The sequence below is a fragment of the Pavona decussata genome, unplaced genomic scaffold, assembly GCF_977016875.1.
Source record: "Pavona decussata unplaced genomic scaffold, jaPavDecu1.1 SCAFFOLD_254, whole genome shotgun sequence".
In the NCBI taxonomy this organism is placed as follows: domain Eukaryota; kingdom Metazoa; phylum Cnidaria; class Anthozoa; order Scleractinia; family Agariciidae; genus Pavona; species Pavona decussata.
Genome location: NW_028145657.1, coordinates 6,662,404 through 6,677,500, shown reverse-complemented (window position 1 = coordinate 6,677,500; position 15,097 = coordinate 6,662,404). Strand labels below are relative to the sequence as shown.

At 37.5% G+C, this 15,097-nt stretch overlaps 1 protein-coding gene across 3 annotated transcripts; it reads right to left on the bottom strand.

The window, feature by feature from the left end:
- Positions 1 to 3,318: 3,318 nt before the first annotated feature.
- LOC146456845 (adenosine receptor A3-like) lies at positions 3,319 to 11,164 on the bottom strand. 3 transcript variants are annotated; one of them, XM_085092904.1, is made up of 2 exons: positions 11,126 to 11,164; positions 3,319 to 4,489 (listed from the first exon to the last, which is right to left on the bottom strand). In XM_085092904.1, the coding sequence occupies exon 2, from the start codon at positions 4,447 to 4,449 to the stop codon at positions 3,553 to 3,555; it is 897 nt and encodes a 298-aa protein (XP_084949030.1). In that variant the 5' UTR covers positions 4,450 to 4,489; positions 11,126 to 11,164; the 3' UTR covers positions 3,319 to 3,552. The 3 variants fall into 3 exon arrangements, with proteins under 3 accessions (XP_084949030.1, XP_084949028.1, XP_084949029.1); XM_085092902.1 differs by lacking the exon at positions 11,126 to 11,164 and adding an exon at positions 10,922 to 11,066; XM_085092903.1 differs by lacking the exon at positions 11,126 to 11,164 and adding an exon at positions 6,579 to 6,645.
- Between the last annotated feature and the right edge of the window lie 3,933 nt (positions 11,165 to 15,097).

Sequence of the window (15,097 nt, the reverse complement as noted above, 5' to 3'; positions counted from 1 at the left end):
AGCCTAATTTCATTAAACATCAGCGGCGAGAAAAAAAATAGCACGTTTCTCTTAAATAATTTTAATTAAAAGGAAGATGTTATGCTATAAACAATGAATTTTTACTTCATGGGTCATTTTATCGCTGCCGTTGTACAACTTTATATTTATTAAAAATTCAGATTTTCCTTATTTGATTTCTGCTTACAACTGATGATAATCATTAAGCGATGGAAACTTTGCTTTGCTGTTGTTGTTTTTGCTAGCCTTCACTTAGTGTACGATATCACATAAACTGTACAACGTATAGATATTTAACAATTATTCCATGAGCGCGCGTTGGATGAGAGATGATAGATAGCCAACGAGGCACGTAGCGCCGAGTTGGCTACAATAATCTTTTACTTATATTAAAAACAGCCAAGATCAGTAAGATCTTGCTGATTTTCATTTTTTAAGAATGTTAATTATTAAAAACTGAATCATTGTATAATGCAATTCGAGGGATTTGATTGGCTTAGCGGCCATGGTGTATGAGCGATTATACCATGGCTGAGAAATGGCGACCATTAAATCGTCTGCTGGTTGTTCTTGCGCAGCGAAATCAGTAAGATCTAGCAATTTTTCGTGATTGTTTTTAATAAAACAATTATTCCACTCGCGCTTGTTGGATATGAGATGATTATAGCCAACTCGGCGCTACGCGCCTCGTTGGCTATTTGTCATCTCATATCCAACACGCGCTCGTGGAATAATTGTAAAATATCTCATGGGCGCTAAGCCCATCAAAACTCTGGATTTGCATATATTATCCACTGATACAGTTTTTAACAAATCGGAATAGATATCGCACACATAGCACTCCATCATCTATTTTCCTTTATAATTTTTTTATCCATTCATGTTATACGTAGGAATTCCACGGTATACTCACCATGCAACGATAAGTTGTTTTGCCCCTCTCTTGAAAAAAAAAGTTATATAATTTTTAATCAGTTCCGCAGTTGTAATGGAAAAATATTCTTTCTTCGCTTGTAGCGATAACAAGGTCCTGAAAAACAGGTGTCAGTGAATGAGAAAGAGCAGTTTCTGGAGTAACTCAGGAAAGCTTTTCGAAGTATTTAAGCTCCCGGCATCAACTTGTAAATTCTCATCACTGTTCTCCTCATGGTACTTGCTAAGAGAATTTGTTCAAACATCAAGACACTTTCTCTAGCGATTATTTCCTAAATTCTCATAGCCTGTATGTTAATCACACTATTTATCCATCACCTCTTTACGTACTATTATATCTTAATAACATAGAGAACAAAATTAATCAATGCTGATTGGTCGAAACAGATGGCATTTTTTTTCTTAATTTTCCTTTTACCGAGGGCAAAATTACTCACTCCTGATTGGTCGAGCGGCGAAAATACTTGCTTTTGATTGATTGAGCACAAGGCAGAGCACGCCATTTCTACATTTTGTTGGTTTCTGCATTTTGTGCCGCAACAACAACGACTTCTTCCAGGTTCTTTGAAGTTTGTACATTTAAGCCGGAAAGTTTGTGCCAAAAATACTTGGAAATCAAGTGCTACAGCTAAAAAGGAAATTCCTTAAGGTGAATTCGTTTCTTATAAGAAACAGCAAGAGGTTATTTGTGTCAAAAGCTAAAAACTTGATCGGATTTGTTTGGTTGAAAAAATGAAGTCATTCATGGCCACGACCAAGTTGCTTTCACCTCGCTACGGCTTCTTCCAACGAACGATAACCGAACAATAACTGATTAAATTCTCAGCCTCGGATATTGCATTTCTAGCGTTCTAATTGGTTCACTAAATCCCGGTTATCAGCTCATATACCGTAGTTTGACCTTATATGGAAAACGATTGCCCCAGGCGTCGCTAAGCTAAAAACTTTTTTCAGCGGGAAAGCGAAAGTTTCTTCGAAAAAATCGAGAAAAAAAAAGAAAAGAAAAGAAATACCAGACAATGACAACAATAAAAGCCACAAAGTTCGGCAAGACACAATTTAATGGTACGTATCTCCGAAGTTTCCTTTAAAATCAGAAAAATTGCACGATTTTACGATTTAGATCACATAACAACAACAACAATAAAAACTGGTTACCTTGAAAAATTTCAGGATGGCTTGCAAATCTTGGCAGTAAGAGGTTAAAACCGATCGAAGAAATTTCTCAAGAAGAGCTTAATGCCTGCCTTTCTATTTCTATGCATTTACGAGGACTCCAGTTACAAAAGTTCATCCATGAAATTTGTACGAGCGGCGGCCATAATGTTCGTTTCCATCGCTCGGCACCACTCAGCAAAACATTTGCACAAATTTGCACAGCTCTTACGCTTCTCGATAAGCTTGAAGTTTAAAAACTTGCACTGAATGCTTGTCTCAGTGAGGTTGTACCTCGACACTTGGACTCGGCTTGCCCTAAGGGTTTTAAAACGTCTGCGAGGAATTCAGTTCAGCATAAAAAAGCCGTCCTTGATCCCTTCCTTCGCTTGGCACCACACAGCAAAACATTTGCTCAAATGTGCACAACTATTACGCTTCTCAGTTAGCTGGAACTTCAAAAGCACTTGAATGCTTGTCTCAGAAAGGTCGTTACTCGTACACTTGAACGTTTGTTAAATTTGAGATGTCCGACTGTGTCCGATCTTCTTTGCTTTGCATTTTTCATTCAACTCCGTTCGCAATGAGCTGCGCGTGTCATGTGATCATTAAGTTTCGAGCGCCTTGTTCGGAAGTTGCCTCAACATCCGGTCGTTTTAATTTAAAAGAAATATTTACTTAAAATAAAATTCTTTTAACTTCAACATCAATATCCAAACGGGGAGAATTTAATAAAACACGTATTCCATTCGCGCTTGTTGGATATGAGATTGGTTACAGCCAACTCGGCGCTTCGCGCCTCGTTGGCTATTCACCATCTCATATCCAACGCGCGCTCATGGAATAATTGTTAAATAACAGCGCCCTTTTGATGGGACAAAGGAGCAGGTCTAATTCAGTGGCAGAAATTACTCTGCAAGTTCCTTCTTTGGACCCACGGTTTGCTATTTTTACAGGACTGTTTTTATTTATCTGTAATCGTGAAACTTTTAAGCGGTAGAAAGCTTCACCGTGCAGGTGAATCAAAATTATTGATGCCTAATATTTGGTTTAATTGTTGTTTGTTTGGATTAAACTTTACATGTATATAACAATCAACATTTCTCGTTTTGTCTGCTTTGTACGCTAAGAGACAGGTGAATTGTTTGTTTGTTTGTTTGTTTGTTTTGCTTACGGGTGAGTGTTTTTACTCCTGGCCGGGCCGCTGACTATTACGAAATGCCTCGATAGTTTTAATAACATAGTGTTTATAACATAGAGGACAAAAGTTTCAATGGGTTGGGTTTAAAACAACTTCGAGGTGGTTGGAAATCGGATGAAACACTCTTTCGAGAGTTTGATATGGCTTTTCAAACCATTAATAATTCTTGGAAATCTTCGAAGCAAGAGTGGACCAAAGTTTATTATAATTAAACTTTTTTCACGGTAGTAATGTCTTCGTACTCTCTGCATGATTGTTATTTTTTATTCTCTACAAAAAGACGGGATGGGCTTGAGATCTACTTCTTCGGCTTGAACGGACATCCTTTGTCCCAAGTTTTGACCATTAGCATTCTTTTTACAGTGGAAAATCTTCAAGAGGGCCTCTCTGTATTCCTCAATTCGCAGCGGGTAAATGATAACATTTATAAAAGAGTTACTGAACTGGAGCAGCTTCATGATATGAAACACAATGAACGGCCATCTCTGACATTGAACACAAAATGAAACGACAATGTTAATAACTTGAAACGGCAGCCAGGTCAGCACAAATGCACCGGTAATTAAGAACAAGGTTTTTGCCAATTTTTCATCGCGACTTACTTGCAGAGCAACCTGAAGCCGAGACCTTTCTTTTTTCCAGATTAAAAAGTACGCCACACAGGTAAATAGAAGAGGTGTTGTCAGAGAGGCTACTATAGCCACGACAAAAGCCATTTTTGAGATGATGAAGAAATGAAGTAGCACTCTCGCCAAGATCCCAAGGAGACCTAAGAACCATGGAATACCGATGACTAAAGTATAGAAACGTAGCGACAGCGTGCGATGACGCAGAGGCCATAAAATAGCGTGCATCCTCTCCATGGAAATACTGGCGAGCGTGAAGATTGATAATATACCAGTGAAAATGTCCACACACTGGAATGAAAGTATGAGGAGGAGTTGAGTTGGATGAATGCCAACAGCAACGTAAAGAGGTACTGCAAGAGTCCCAACCATAAGATCGGCGATGGCCAAACTGATTAGCAGGAAATGAGGACGGGTTCTGAGTTTCCGGTTCAGAAATATTGCGATGGTAACAAGGTTGCCTATAGTAACCACGATCGCTGTGAAACTAAATGTTAGTGTCCAGAAAATGTTCCAATATTTAGTGAAATCCATTTAGAAGGCCTTTTTTATGAGCTTTCAGTCAGACCTGACCCTGAAAAATAAAATGCAACGATTAATGTTGAGTAAGTGAAAAGTTTATCTTTTTTGGCAGAGAAATTCAGGGCCGCGAATACAAAGAAAAACAACAGAACGTAGCATTATGATAATAAAAGTAATACAACTTTCCATTTATATTTCCTCTGTTTTTTTTTCTGATTAGCTTGTTTTTCAGCCCCCAGCCTTTTTACTTAACGGAACTAGCAACTAACATACATCAACAATTGAATAGACGGATGAACAGCATTCGAAATTGTGAACAGACTTGTGGAAATAAGTCAGCTTAAAACCAGCCTGACTGATGACAGCAGTTTTCAAGTTGATTAAAAAAGCAAAATTAATTCCATTTGATATTAGTATCATGATACGCAGTACTAGATAAGTCACGTTGCTTTGCAGCTAGCCTCTGTTATATTTGAAGGCTACATGTACACGAATAATTGTTATTGTTTCAATACTGAGAATTTTGAAATCAGTGTGAAATGGCTACATTTTACAGACATTTGTAAATTTGCCGTGTCTTCACTTCACCTCAAAGAGCCTAAAGGCTGATTTCCATATGATCGCAGATCGCAGATCGCAATAAGGTCTGCGATCGTCTGCGATCATATGGAAACTACTTCTGCGATCGTCTGCGATCCTGCGATCGTGATCGCAGACGATCGCAGAAGATAGAACCATGTTGTATCTAAAGGCTGGTTTCCATATGATCGCGGATCGCAGATCGCAGATCGCAAACAATCGCAATTGATCGCAGACGATCGCAGGAGATAGAACATGGTTCTATCTTCTGCGATCGTCTGCGATCACGACCGCAGGATCGCAGACTATCGCAGAAGTAGTTTCCATATGATCGCAGACGATCGCAGACCTTATTGCGATCTGCGATCTGCGATCTGCGATCCGCAATCATATGGAAACCAGCCTTTAGATAGAACATGGTTCTATCTTCTGCGATCGTCTGCGATCACGATTGCAGGATCGCAGACGATCGCAGACCTTATTGCGATCTGCGATCTGCGATCTGCGATCCGCGATCATATGGAAACCAGCCTTTAAATGAACCTCTTAGACCTAATTTGCTATGAGGCATCTCGTAATCTAAAGTTTTCTTCGGCCAAATGGTCAGATCAAAATTTGATTCGTGACACTGGAAAACTAATTCGGGAAAAGGTCAGCTACCTTTTTAGTAAAGCCTCAGCTTCTAAATTTGAGGAATAAGATGCCGTCCTCTTAACCTTTCACCCACTCAGTTTTTGAGCTAAAACATCTGAACAGATCAAATTGTATAAGCTTACATAAAAATGCTGTAAACGGACACAAAACCGTCAGGGAACACAGGAGACAGCATTTTAATGCTTAAATGTTCTGTTTGGCTGTCCCTGATAGTGACATATATCGAACCAAAACATAAGTGATAAAAGCTTGGAAGAGGTTTAGCATCAATCACAAGCCGAAGCTAATTAATGCTTCTCCATGATACTTATTGTTGGCAGCAACAGCCTTCGAGTCAAAGCGCTGCTCTTTTACAGCTGCATCGACTGTTAGTAAAGATCAAAACTAAGTTAATGGAATTATTTCTTTCAAAAACAACAACAACAACAACAACAACAACAACAACAAAAACCAACAGCACCGGGTACCGTTTCCTCATAACAACTATAGCACTGGAAAATAAACTAATTTCTCAAGATGAACGCCCGTTAAAACGGATAAAGGCAAGTACACTACGAAAAAATTCAGATGTTTTATAAACATCAGTTTAGGCCATAGGGGCGAATTTTTTAAAAATTGTAAAAAAATAAATAAATAGTGCAGATCTAAAGAATATTTAAATAAAATACCATGCTTTAATACCAAATCATGTAGACAGGAACTGAATCCACGACAAAAAAGAAGAAACTTTCAGTATCCTGTGCTGATAACTACGCTATAATCATAACATCAACATCTTTAAGACTACCGCCATGGGTCTTAAATATACCTAGACCGCAAAAGAGGAGCATAAATTTTAGAAAATAAATTGTAAAATAATGGGCATAAATCATCACAGTTAAGGAACTCTCAATTTCAATTTAACAAACCTCAATTTAGCTCAGTTGCCCGCAGTGAGAATTCTCCACAATGATCAATCCGTATAGTGTGCTCTTATCAACAGTCTCTCCGACATGAAACTGAACACTGTTGACGCTACAGAAATATATCTATTTTTAGTTCCCAAGTGCTTTTTCCCCTAAAATATTTGGGTTAATCTACAAAGGCCTTTTTTTTTATTATTTCAATGTTTCCTTTGAAACGCCCAAACTGGATATCATTTAGCACTTCGAAACGTCTCCGATTTAAATCTGCTAAAAGCCATTTGGGTTAAATGTTCGTCATAAACCTTTGGCCTTGAGATAATGCTGTTTATTTTTGGATAGAAATCCATTTTAAGAGAGGAGTCAAGCTCCTTTTACTCGATTTAATCTTGCAAATCCCTCCAGATACTGTTTTTAGTGAACACACTATAATCCAGTGTACATCGGTTATGCAATAAAAACTCTTCGAACCCAAATTCCATGTATCGAAATGTCTATTTATACTTCGAGTTGCTCAAATGAACGTTTTTAATGGAGACTGAAGAGCACTCGCAGTTAAAAAGAATCGATTGCCTTGGAATTAAATAAAAAGGTTTTAAGAAAAGAAAATTGAAATATATTTACACAGAAAATCTGCGGAAAACATCTTTGTCAAAACATGTCTGCGACACAACTGATTAACGCAAATGTAAAACAAACACTTATTCATATAGTCACTTCGGCTTGGAGAGGTGAAGGTCTCAGTTACAAATGATGTGCTTTTCAGACGACGACCGGCTATTTGCCAACAGAAGTCCTTATTGCGTGGACATTTTACCCAGACTCTATCCTGCTATTTTATTTTGTTATTGTCTTGTTTCCTTTTTGTTTTTGTTGTTATTGTTTTCTATTTATGTGACCTGGATCTTTTTTTGTAACTTTCCAATTAATAAACGTAAATTCTAGGAGTTACTTGCAGCATAGATAGTTAAAAATAAACAAAAATAATAGCATAGGGATATTTCAGTTGACGGAAAAAGGAAAACAAACACAGTAATTAAAAAGTATTTCTAAAGCAAACTTTGTTAAATGAAAGTTCTTTGTGAGGATAAAACAGGAATCGTGTTTGAAAGGGAAAGTTGTTTTGCCAGGTTTCATCTGGAAGATATCGGCTGTTGTTACCCTGGTGAATAAAAGAGAGCGAGACAAAAAATTGATAAGATCTACTAAGCTTTATGTCGAATAATTTTTTTCCGCACATGTATGTAAAGCTCCCGCAAAAGAGGAAATAAACTAATTTCATTTTCCGGAAATGGTTTATGAATTTCATGGTTCCCCGTTGGGAGCACAGCAACAGCGACGTGTTTTGGGAGAAAACACGTTGAATTTCCTTTTTCAAAACATTTTGCTTTCGAGATAAACCAAAATAGTGTTTTACTTTAGTTATAAAACATAACAAAAATTTGGGTGGCTTAGACCACATTAAAATTCCGTGTCTGGATTTCTCAACATTCGATACCTGATAACTTTATCTTGAATTTCTTGATAAATTAAACATAATAAGTTAGAATGTAATTTTGTTCTACTAAATGTTTCTTCCTAATTGAAAAACATAAAGACAAGTCAGAACGTTTACTTGTTACTGAAAGGTTTCTTCTTAAAAAGTCGAATTTTTTAGCGAACTCATTTTTATAAGAACGTTGTGGCTGAGATTGACCAAAATTTAATTAAAAACATGGTATTTACATAAACTAGGCCTTTAGAGTCAGTTTTCATATGTCAGGAAAATCCCAGACGATCGGGGGTTAATTTCACTGTTTCCCGACCGTCCCACTAATGAAAACTGGAAATCGTAGACATCCCCGATCGTCTAGTCCTTGGGATGGTCGCAGACTGAAATCTGGAAAATCGGGAGTGTTTCTATTTTTAACGACACGTCCCAGATTTCTGCGATGGTCGGCGATCATTCCCAACATATGAAAACTCAAATCTGGACTGCCAAGAACGTCGGCAACAGCGAGTTTTATTTTTATTAGGTCATTACCAATCCCCTAAATGTTTCGCTCCATTTTCCTGAAAAGTGAGATTTATATACATGTAGATAAAGCTCTTGCATTTATAATGAGCGATTTAATCATACATCTTGAAAAGTATCGAACTGTTCCCGTCTGTAAAAGTTGGTAGACAAGTGTTTCTAAAAATTATGTCCAATATTCCCTTGATACGTTAAACTTAATAAGAGTAATGAGAGCAGTACCAATTCTATTTAGACTGTGAACAGGCTCCCAAGTGGGGCATATAGGGCGAAGAGAAAATCGGTGAGCCGGGCGAGCGGAGCGCGGTCTGGCTCGAGAAAGAAAGGAGAGAGCCCGGCGCGTGGATATTCTTTCGCGGACTGGACTGGAGTGGACTGGATTAGTAAACCACGGACTTGTAAAACGTAGATTTGTAAAACGCGGACATGTAAAACGCAGACCTGATATTTCTCTTTATTGAAACGATAATTTCTCATTCCAAACACAGACCTGATAATCAAATGTATAATAATTCGTAACAGAAACATGTACATTCACCTCGTCCTATAAAAACAAATTATTGCAAACAAATAATATATATATTTAGCCAAGCCTAGAAGCGGAGCTCCAATTTTTTTTCCAAGCATTTATAAAAATCTGCTTAGTGTATGAACGTAATAACCTTACCAGTTCCTCATCCTTTCTGCAGTTATATTTTTAATGCATATGCAGCAAACTGCCCAGACAATAACAATGCAATGCAGAGGGCAATTTTTTTTTTGAATGCTGATTTGTTACAATGGAGGCTGGCTGAACACGCCAGTTCTACATTCCGTTGGTTTCTTAATTTTGTGTCCAAAAACAACGACTTCTTTCAAGTTCTTTGGAGTTCGACTGTTTAAACCGGGTTGTTTGTACCACAAATACATGGAAATCAAGTGCAGCAGCTAGAAAGGGAATTCCTAAACGTTAGTTTTCGTGTTTCTTACAGGAATCAGCAAAAGCCGGATTATTTGTGTCAAAGCTAAAAACTCGGAAAGGATTGACATTTGTTCAGTTGAGAAACTGAAATCAGTCATGGCGACCATGCAAGTGCTTTCAACTCGCTACTTCTTCTTACAATTAGCAATTATCCTGCGAAATCGCGCGGAACAATGAATGAATGAAGGAAGGAAGGAAGGAAGGAAGGAAGGACGGAAGGAAGGAAGAAAGGAAGGAAGGAAGGAAGGAAGGAAGAAAGGAAGGAAGGAAGGAAGGAAGGAAGGAAGGAAGGAAGGAAGGAAGGAAGGAAGGAAGGAAAGAAGGAAGGAAGGAAGGAAGGAAGGAAGGAATGAATGAATGAATTAATGAATGAATGAATGAATGAATGAACGAAAGGACGAACGAACGAACGAATGAATGAATGCATGAATAAATGAATGAATGAATGAATGAATGAATGAATGAATGAATGAATGAATGAAGGTAGGAAGGAAGGAATGAATGAATGAATGAATGAATGAATGAATGAATGAATGAATGAATGAATGAATGAATGAATAAATGAATGAATAAATGAATGAATGAATGAATGAATGAATGAAGGAAGGAAGGAAGGAAGGAAGGAAGGAAGGAAGGAATAAATGAATGAATGAATGAATGAAGGAAGGAAGGAAGGAAGGAAGGAAGAAAGGAAGGAAGGAAGAAATAAATGAATGAACGAATGAATGAATGAATGAATGAATGAATGAATTAATGAATTAATTAATTACGTCATAAATGAATTAAGTCATAAATGAATGAAGGAAGGAAGAAAGGAAGGAATGAATGAACAAATGAATGAATGAATGAAGGAAGGAAGGAAGGAATGAATGAATGAATGAATGAATGAATGAATGAATGAATGAATGAATGAATGAATGAATGAATGAATGAATGAATGAATGAATGAATGAATGAATGAATGAATGAATGAATGAAGGTGTTTTGCTTTCTTAAGCTACCTGTATACAACGAAACTATATGCATTACTTTTCTATTTAATCTCATTATTATCTTTTGAGGCGCCTCATGATCAGTTGAAAGAATACATTTCTTTCTAGCCTGCGAGCAAGCTCTCTTGGGGGTGGGGGGCGGGAGGGGGAAAGAGGAGAGAGCTTTCTTAGCTGGGGAATGGAGTGCATGCAGCCAAGCGGTTTATTCGAAGAAGCCACCAGCGACGGGAAAATATTATTCACAAAAGGATCACCTTAGTGAGCTTCAAAGAAAACCAAAGATTACTCTATTTCTATATAAAAAAGCCTCTTCATTAGCTGATACTGAAAATGTATCTTATTAAAATATACGTGGGTCAGTGAAAAGTTGATTTCAAATTACCTGATTGAACACGAGTTCGTCACCTTCTTGTGTTAATGCTCGAAAGAGTTTTCTTTTCTTTTCTTTTCTTTACCCGTCGTTTAAAACCTCAGCAGCGGTTCAATAATCTAGTCTTGTCTTTTACTTGGTTTATCTTGTACTTTGTTTCGAAGCTAAGCAGCTAGTCGCCCGTGACTTATGAAAAAACTACTAACTAAAACTCACCTGCTAGCTCAGTTTGAAATTAGGCTTCAAATCATTTGCTGAAATGAAAGAGTTAAATATTCATTACAACTCGTTAATTAACATTTCGATCTACTGATGTTGTCTGTTTCTTTAATGGCTGATTTTCGACTATAGCGACCGGCCAGAATTAATTTTTGAAGTCTAGTTGAATTTCCATTTCATTTGGTAATGAAGATAAACATGAAAATGCACCTTGAGTTATGGCTACTCAAATTTCATTGTTGTCAGGCTACAAGGTTAAAGCTTCTCATAGTAGCTCTCAATACATACATTGAAGACATAGCGACGTCAGATAGTGCTAGGAACCTATATAAGAGATCGTATCTTAAAACTAGGAAAAACACTTATTAGCTTTTTGCAATTTGCAGTCTTATCTAAAAGCTTTATCGCGCGGAAGCAATTATTTTTCACTTATATAATACCAAAAGAGGTCTCCTGTAGGGAACACGATTTAGAGGTTTCCGGTAAATGCAAGGTTACGAACACCCTGTTATCAAAAGGGCTGATTAAGGAGGTTCTGTTACATAGTAATTGTAAAGGGTTACCTATTGTCAAGATAACAAAAGCAAAACTTCCAAATTGTATTTGACATTGACGAAAAACAACTTTTATGAGGGGTTAAAAAAAAAACGATTTCGTGGAGTTTGTTTTGGAGCTGTTTTCTAATAACCCCATGTTTGGAACCTCTCACAAACAGCTTTCAAATGACAAATGACAATTTGCGTGACTTTCAGTGCGTGCACCGTAGATATCGGTAGTGGTCAGTTGGCATCGTTATGAAAAACGCAAATTAGCCCATTGTTTTGCCTACCAAATTTTTTTTCTCCCTGGAAAGATTTGTGTCTATTTTTTCTAAAAGACAACAATTAAGTGTCTCAGTATTCCTTTTATTTTAAAAAGTTTGCTTCTCTCAAAGTTATATCTGATGTTCCTAAAACTATCTTGTCATCGTTCGAAAGTCTTTTCCCGGTTTTTGATACTTAGTTCACCATCATTAATTTGTTTGGGAAGAAAGAGCCTGTTCGCTTAAGGCAGACAGCTGCTCTGATCAAGATTGTTGTTTTCGTCCGTTAATAAATGAAATGAAAGTAATAAAAAATGAATAAATATCACTCTTTGTTGTCGCAAATTTTTTAACCACATTTATTTTATATTTTTATAGAAGTTGTGAAATGGAATTAGTTTTGAAACTGGAAGTTATCGTGACTACAGAGCCTAATTAATTGCACCCGTCAGGAACTGTCAATTGTTATTTGAACCAAATATGTCTGTGAAGAATGATCTGCAATTATAACAGTTTGAAATACGTTCGTCTAGCTGAGTCGAGTTTCCAGAAAGTATTTGCATTGGGTTAAATTAAATTTTACGGGGTGAGCAAAATTAAATGAAATAAAATGATAACGTCGTATGATGCGGTAACTGGATGTAAATAGTTCTGAAGAAGCGAGCCACGTTCATGGATATGCCACTTTGACGGTTTTATAATCGAAAAGTAATTGGACAGGTTATTTTTGAGAAGAAAGGAAAACTGTACTACCGCATGAAAATTTCTCGGAGCGAGTACTGACGGCATATAATAAATAAATAAAATTTAAATAAATGGGAATTTCAGTGTCACATCCACAGAGTGGCTATTCGTCCACTGTATCCAGGTCGAATTGGAATTTGGAAATGATAGTTTTTGTGGAGGGTGGAAAACCGGAGTACCCGGAGAAAAACCCTCGGAGCAGGGACGAGAACCAACAACAAACTCAACCCAGCTTTGTCGTCAACTCCAGGAATCGAACCCGAGTGCTCTCACCACTGCGCCATCCCTGCATATGACATTAAGGTCAGGGCCATTTAGATGTGAACGAGTGTTCTTACCGTTGCAGCTTCTCCCTTTGGATCTTTAGTTTAATTTCTCTAAAACTTCAGACCAAGAGAGGATGAGCATCCTCGAGCTCTCTTACTCAAAATTGTCACTATGTAGTTCCATAGCCGTGGATTTGACGGTGATCATTTATCTCTGCAACCCATCCCCTCTCCTCCCCTTTCTGCTGATTGAAATGCAGGCATGCGGGTGACTCTGCATGCTGTTCGCTGTATATTGGATACTAGGTTTCAAATTAATTCACTTCCAAAAAGACCAAAAGGAGAATACGGGATGCCTCTTCGAGAAGAGCGGTTTATTTGAGTCAAATCCTTGTACATCAAGGGGTTTACCATTTTTATACAGTACAATGCAATACTAATATAAAGCACCATAAGAGGACTTCAATTTTAACCAATGGGGTGACACTAACTTTCTCTCTATATATATTCCTACGGGACTCTGTAAAACGCTGATACGGACGGGCGGATGAGGACGGCGGATGGCGGATGGGGCTTTTAAAAAAAAAAAAATAGGATGTTGATACTGTTAAATTTATTGGGTAATTGTCACCAGTTTATGTTCGTTTCAGCGAGGGACCACAAACAAAATCGCGATCTTTAATTCGTCACGATTGTTCAAGGGTCTTCAAGACCAAGCTGATTAGCGACCGGCTCTAAATCGGCTCTTAATCAAAACTTGAAAGGAAACGTCGCTTGTGTGCAGATTTCCTGGGAGGAAAAAAACACGTTCGCAAATGATCCTACGCAGAGAAATCTTTGGACATCTTAAAATAATTTTTTAATAACTTGTATCGATTTGTCTGTTCGAACAATAACCACGATTTCCAATCTATAATGCCTAACAAGAGCTCGTGCAGTACTTTTCCCGTTAATCAGATTATCCTGTAAATGTTCATTAATGTGAACGTGTTGTTTATCATATGCCTTGCTCGTGATATCCTAATTACTACATCTTTCTTAAAAAATACCCCAACTATAAATTTACCGTCCCTCTTTTTTGTCACCACGTAGAACAATTCAAACCTTGCTGATCCTAGCAGCAAAATCAATGTAAATGCCGCGTTTGAGGCCGAGTCCGAGAATCGAACGGGGCCTCATTGGTGGGAGGCGAGTGCCTTCACCTCTGCACCAGCCCTGTTTTCACCTATAGATATAGACCTAGTTAATGACCAAGCTCGGCATCAGTTTGATGGTGTGTCGTATTAATGTACGGAGTTCCACTGCAAACTCAGACTGATTTGGCAGAAAAACGAGAAGAAACATTTTATAGCGTTTTCGCTGTTTGACTGACAATAAGATACAAATTAATCTAGATCAAAAAAAAAATAGCCAAAGCTATCATTTCTTAGGAGGTGACAATTAACCAATAAATTTAACAGTATCAACATCCTATTAAAAAAAATTGCCCCATCCGCCATCCACCGTCTGCCATCCGCCATCCGCCGTCCGCATCCGCCCGTCCGTATCCTCGTTTTACAGAGTCTCTATTCCTACTAGGGAATTTTTCTAAGGGAGCATTAATTAACGAATCATCAAATGAATGGAACTTGAATATTACAAATGTGAACTATTTTAGGGGAGGTGGGGGGGGGGGGGGAGCGCTTGACTCACTACCTATGTTGTACATTTCGCAGTAGTTATATAATGTAAAACATATAAAAAAGGCAACAACAACAATAACAATATTTTAACAGGAAAGCTGGTGATATACAGAGAGTTCATGGTCTAAAATATAATTAATTACCAAAACTTACTAAATTAACAAGAGGTTAAATACTACTAGAAATAGAATTAGAAAGCTTGTATACTTAAAAAAAAATCAAAAATTTCCAAATAAAATGAGATATAGTATTTGAGGTTCTCATTTCTCCGATCTAAACAACATTAACAACAATGAAAAAAGCGTGACTCTGTTGCTTTAATCATCAGGGACGGACCCTCAATATCTGCTCCACTGGCAGGACACGCATTGGTTTTAAAGAACAAAAGCCAGAGAAAATGACCAAACCAAAGGGTGTGGCCAGAGGTACTTGTTAAATGTTCACGTCTGATCACCTGTAAAGTATTGAAGTGTCC

Excerpts from the sequence above, each read along its gene's own strand:
- LOC146456845 (XM_085092904.1), bottom strand. The coding sequence starts at position 4,449 with ATGGATTTCACTAAATATTGGAACATTTTCTGGACACTAACATTTAGT.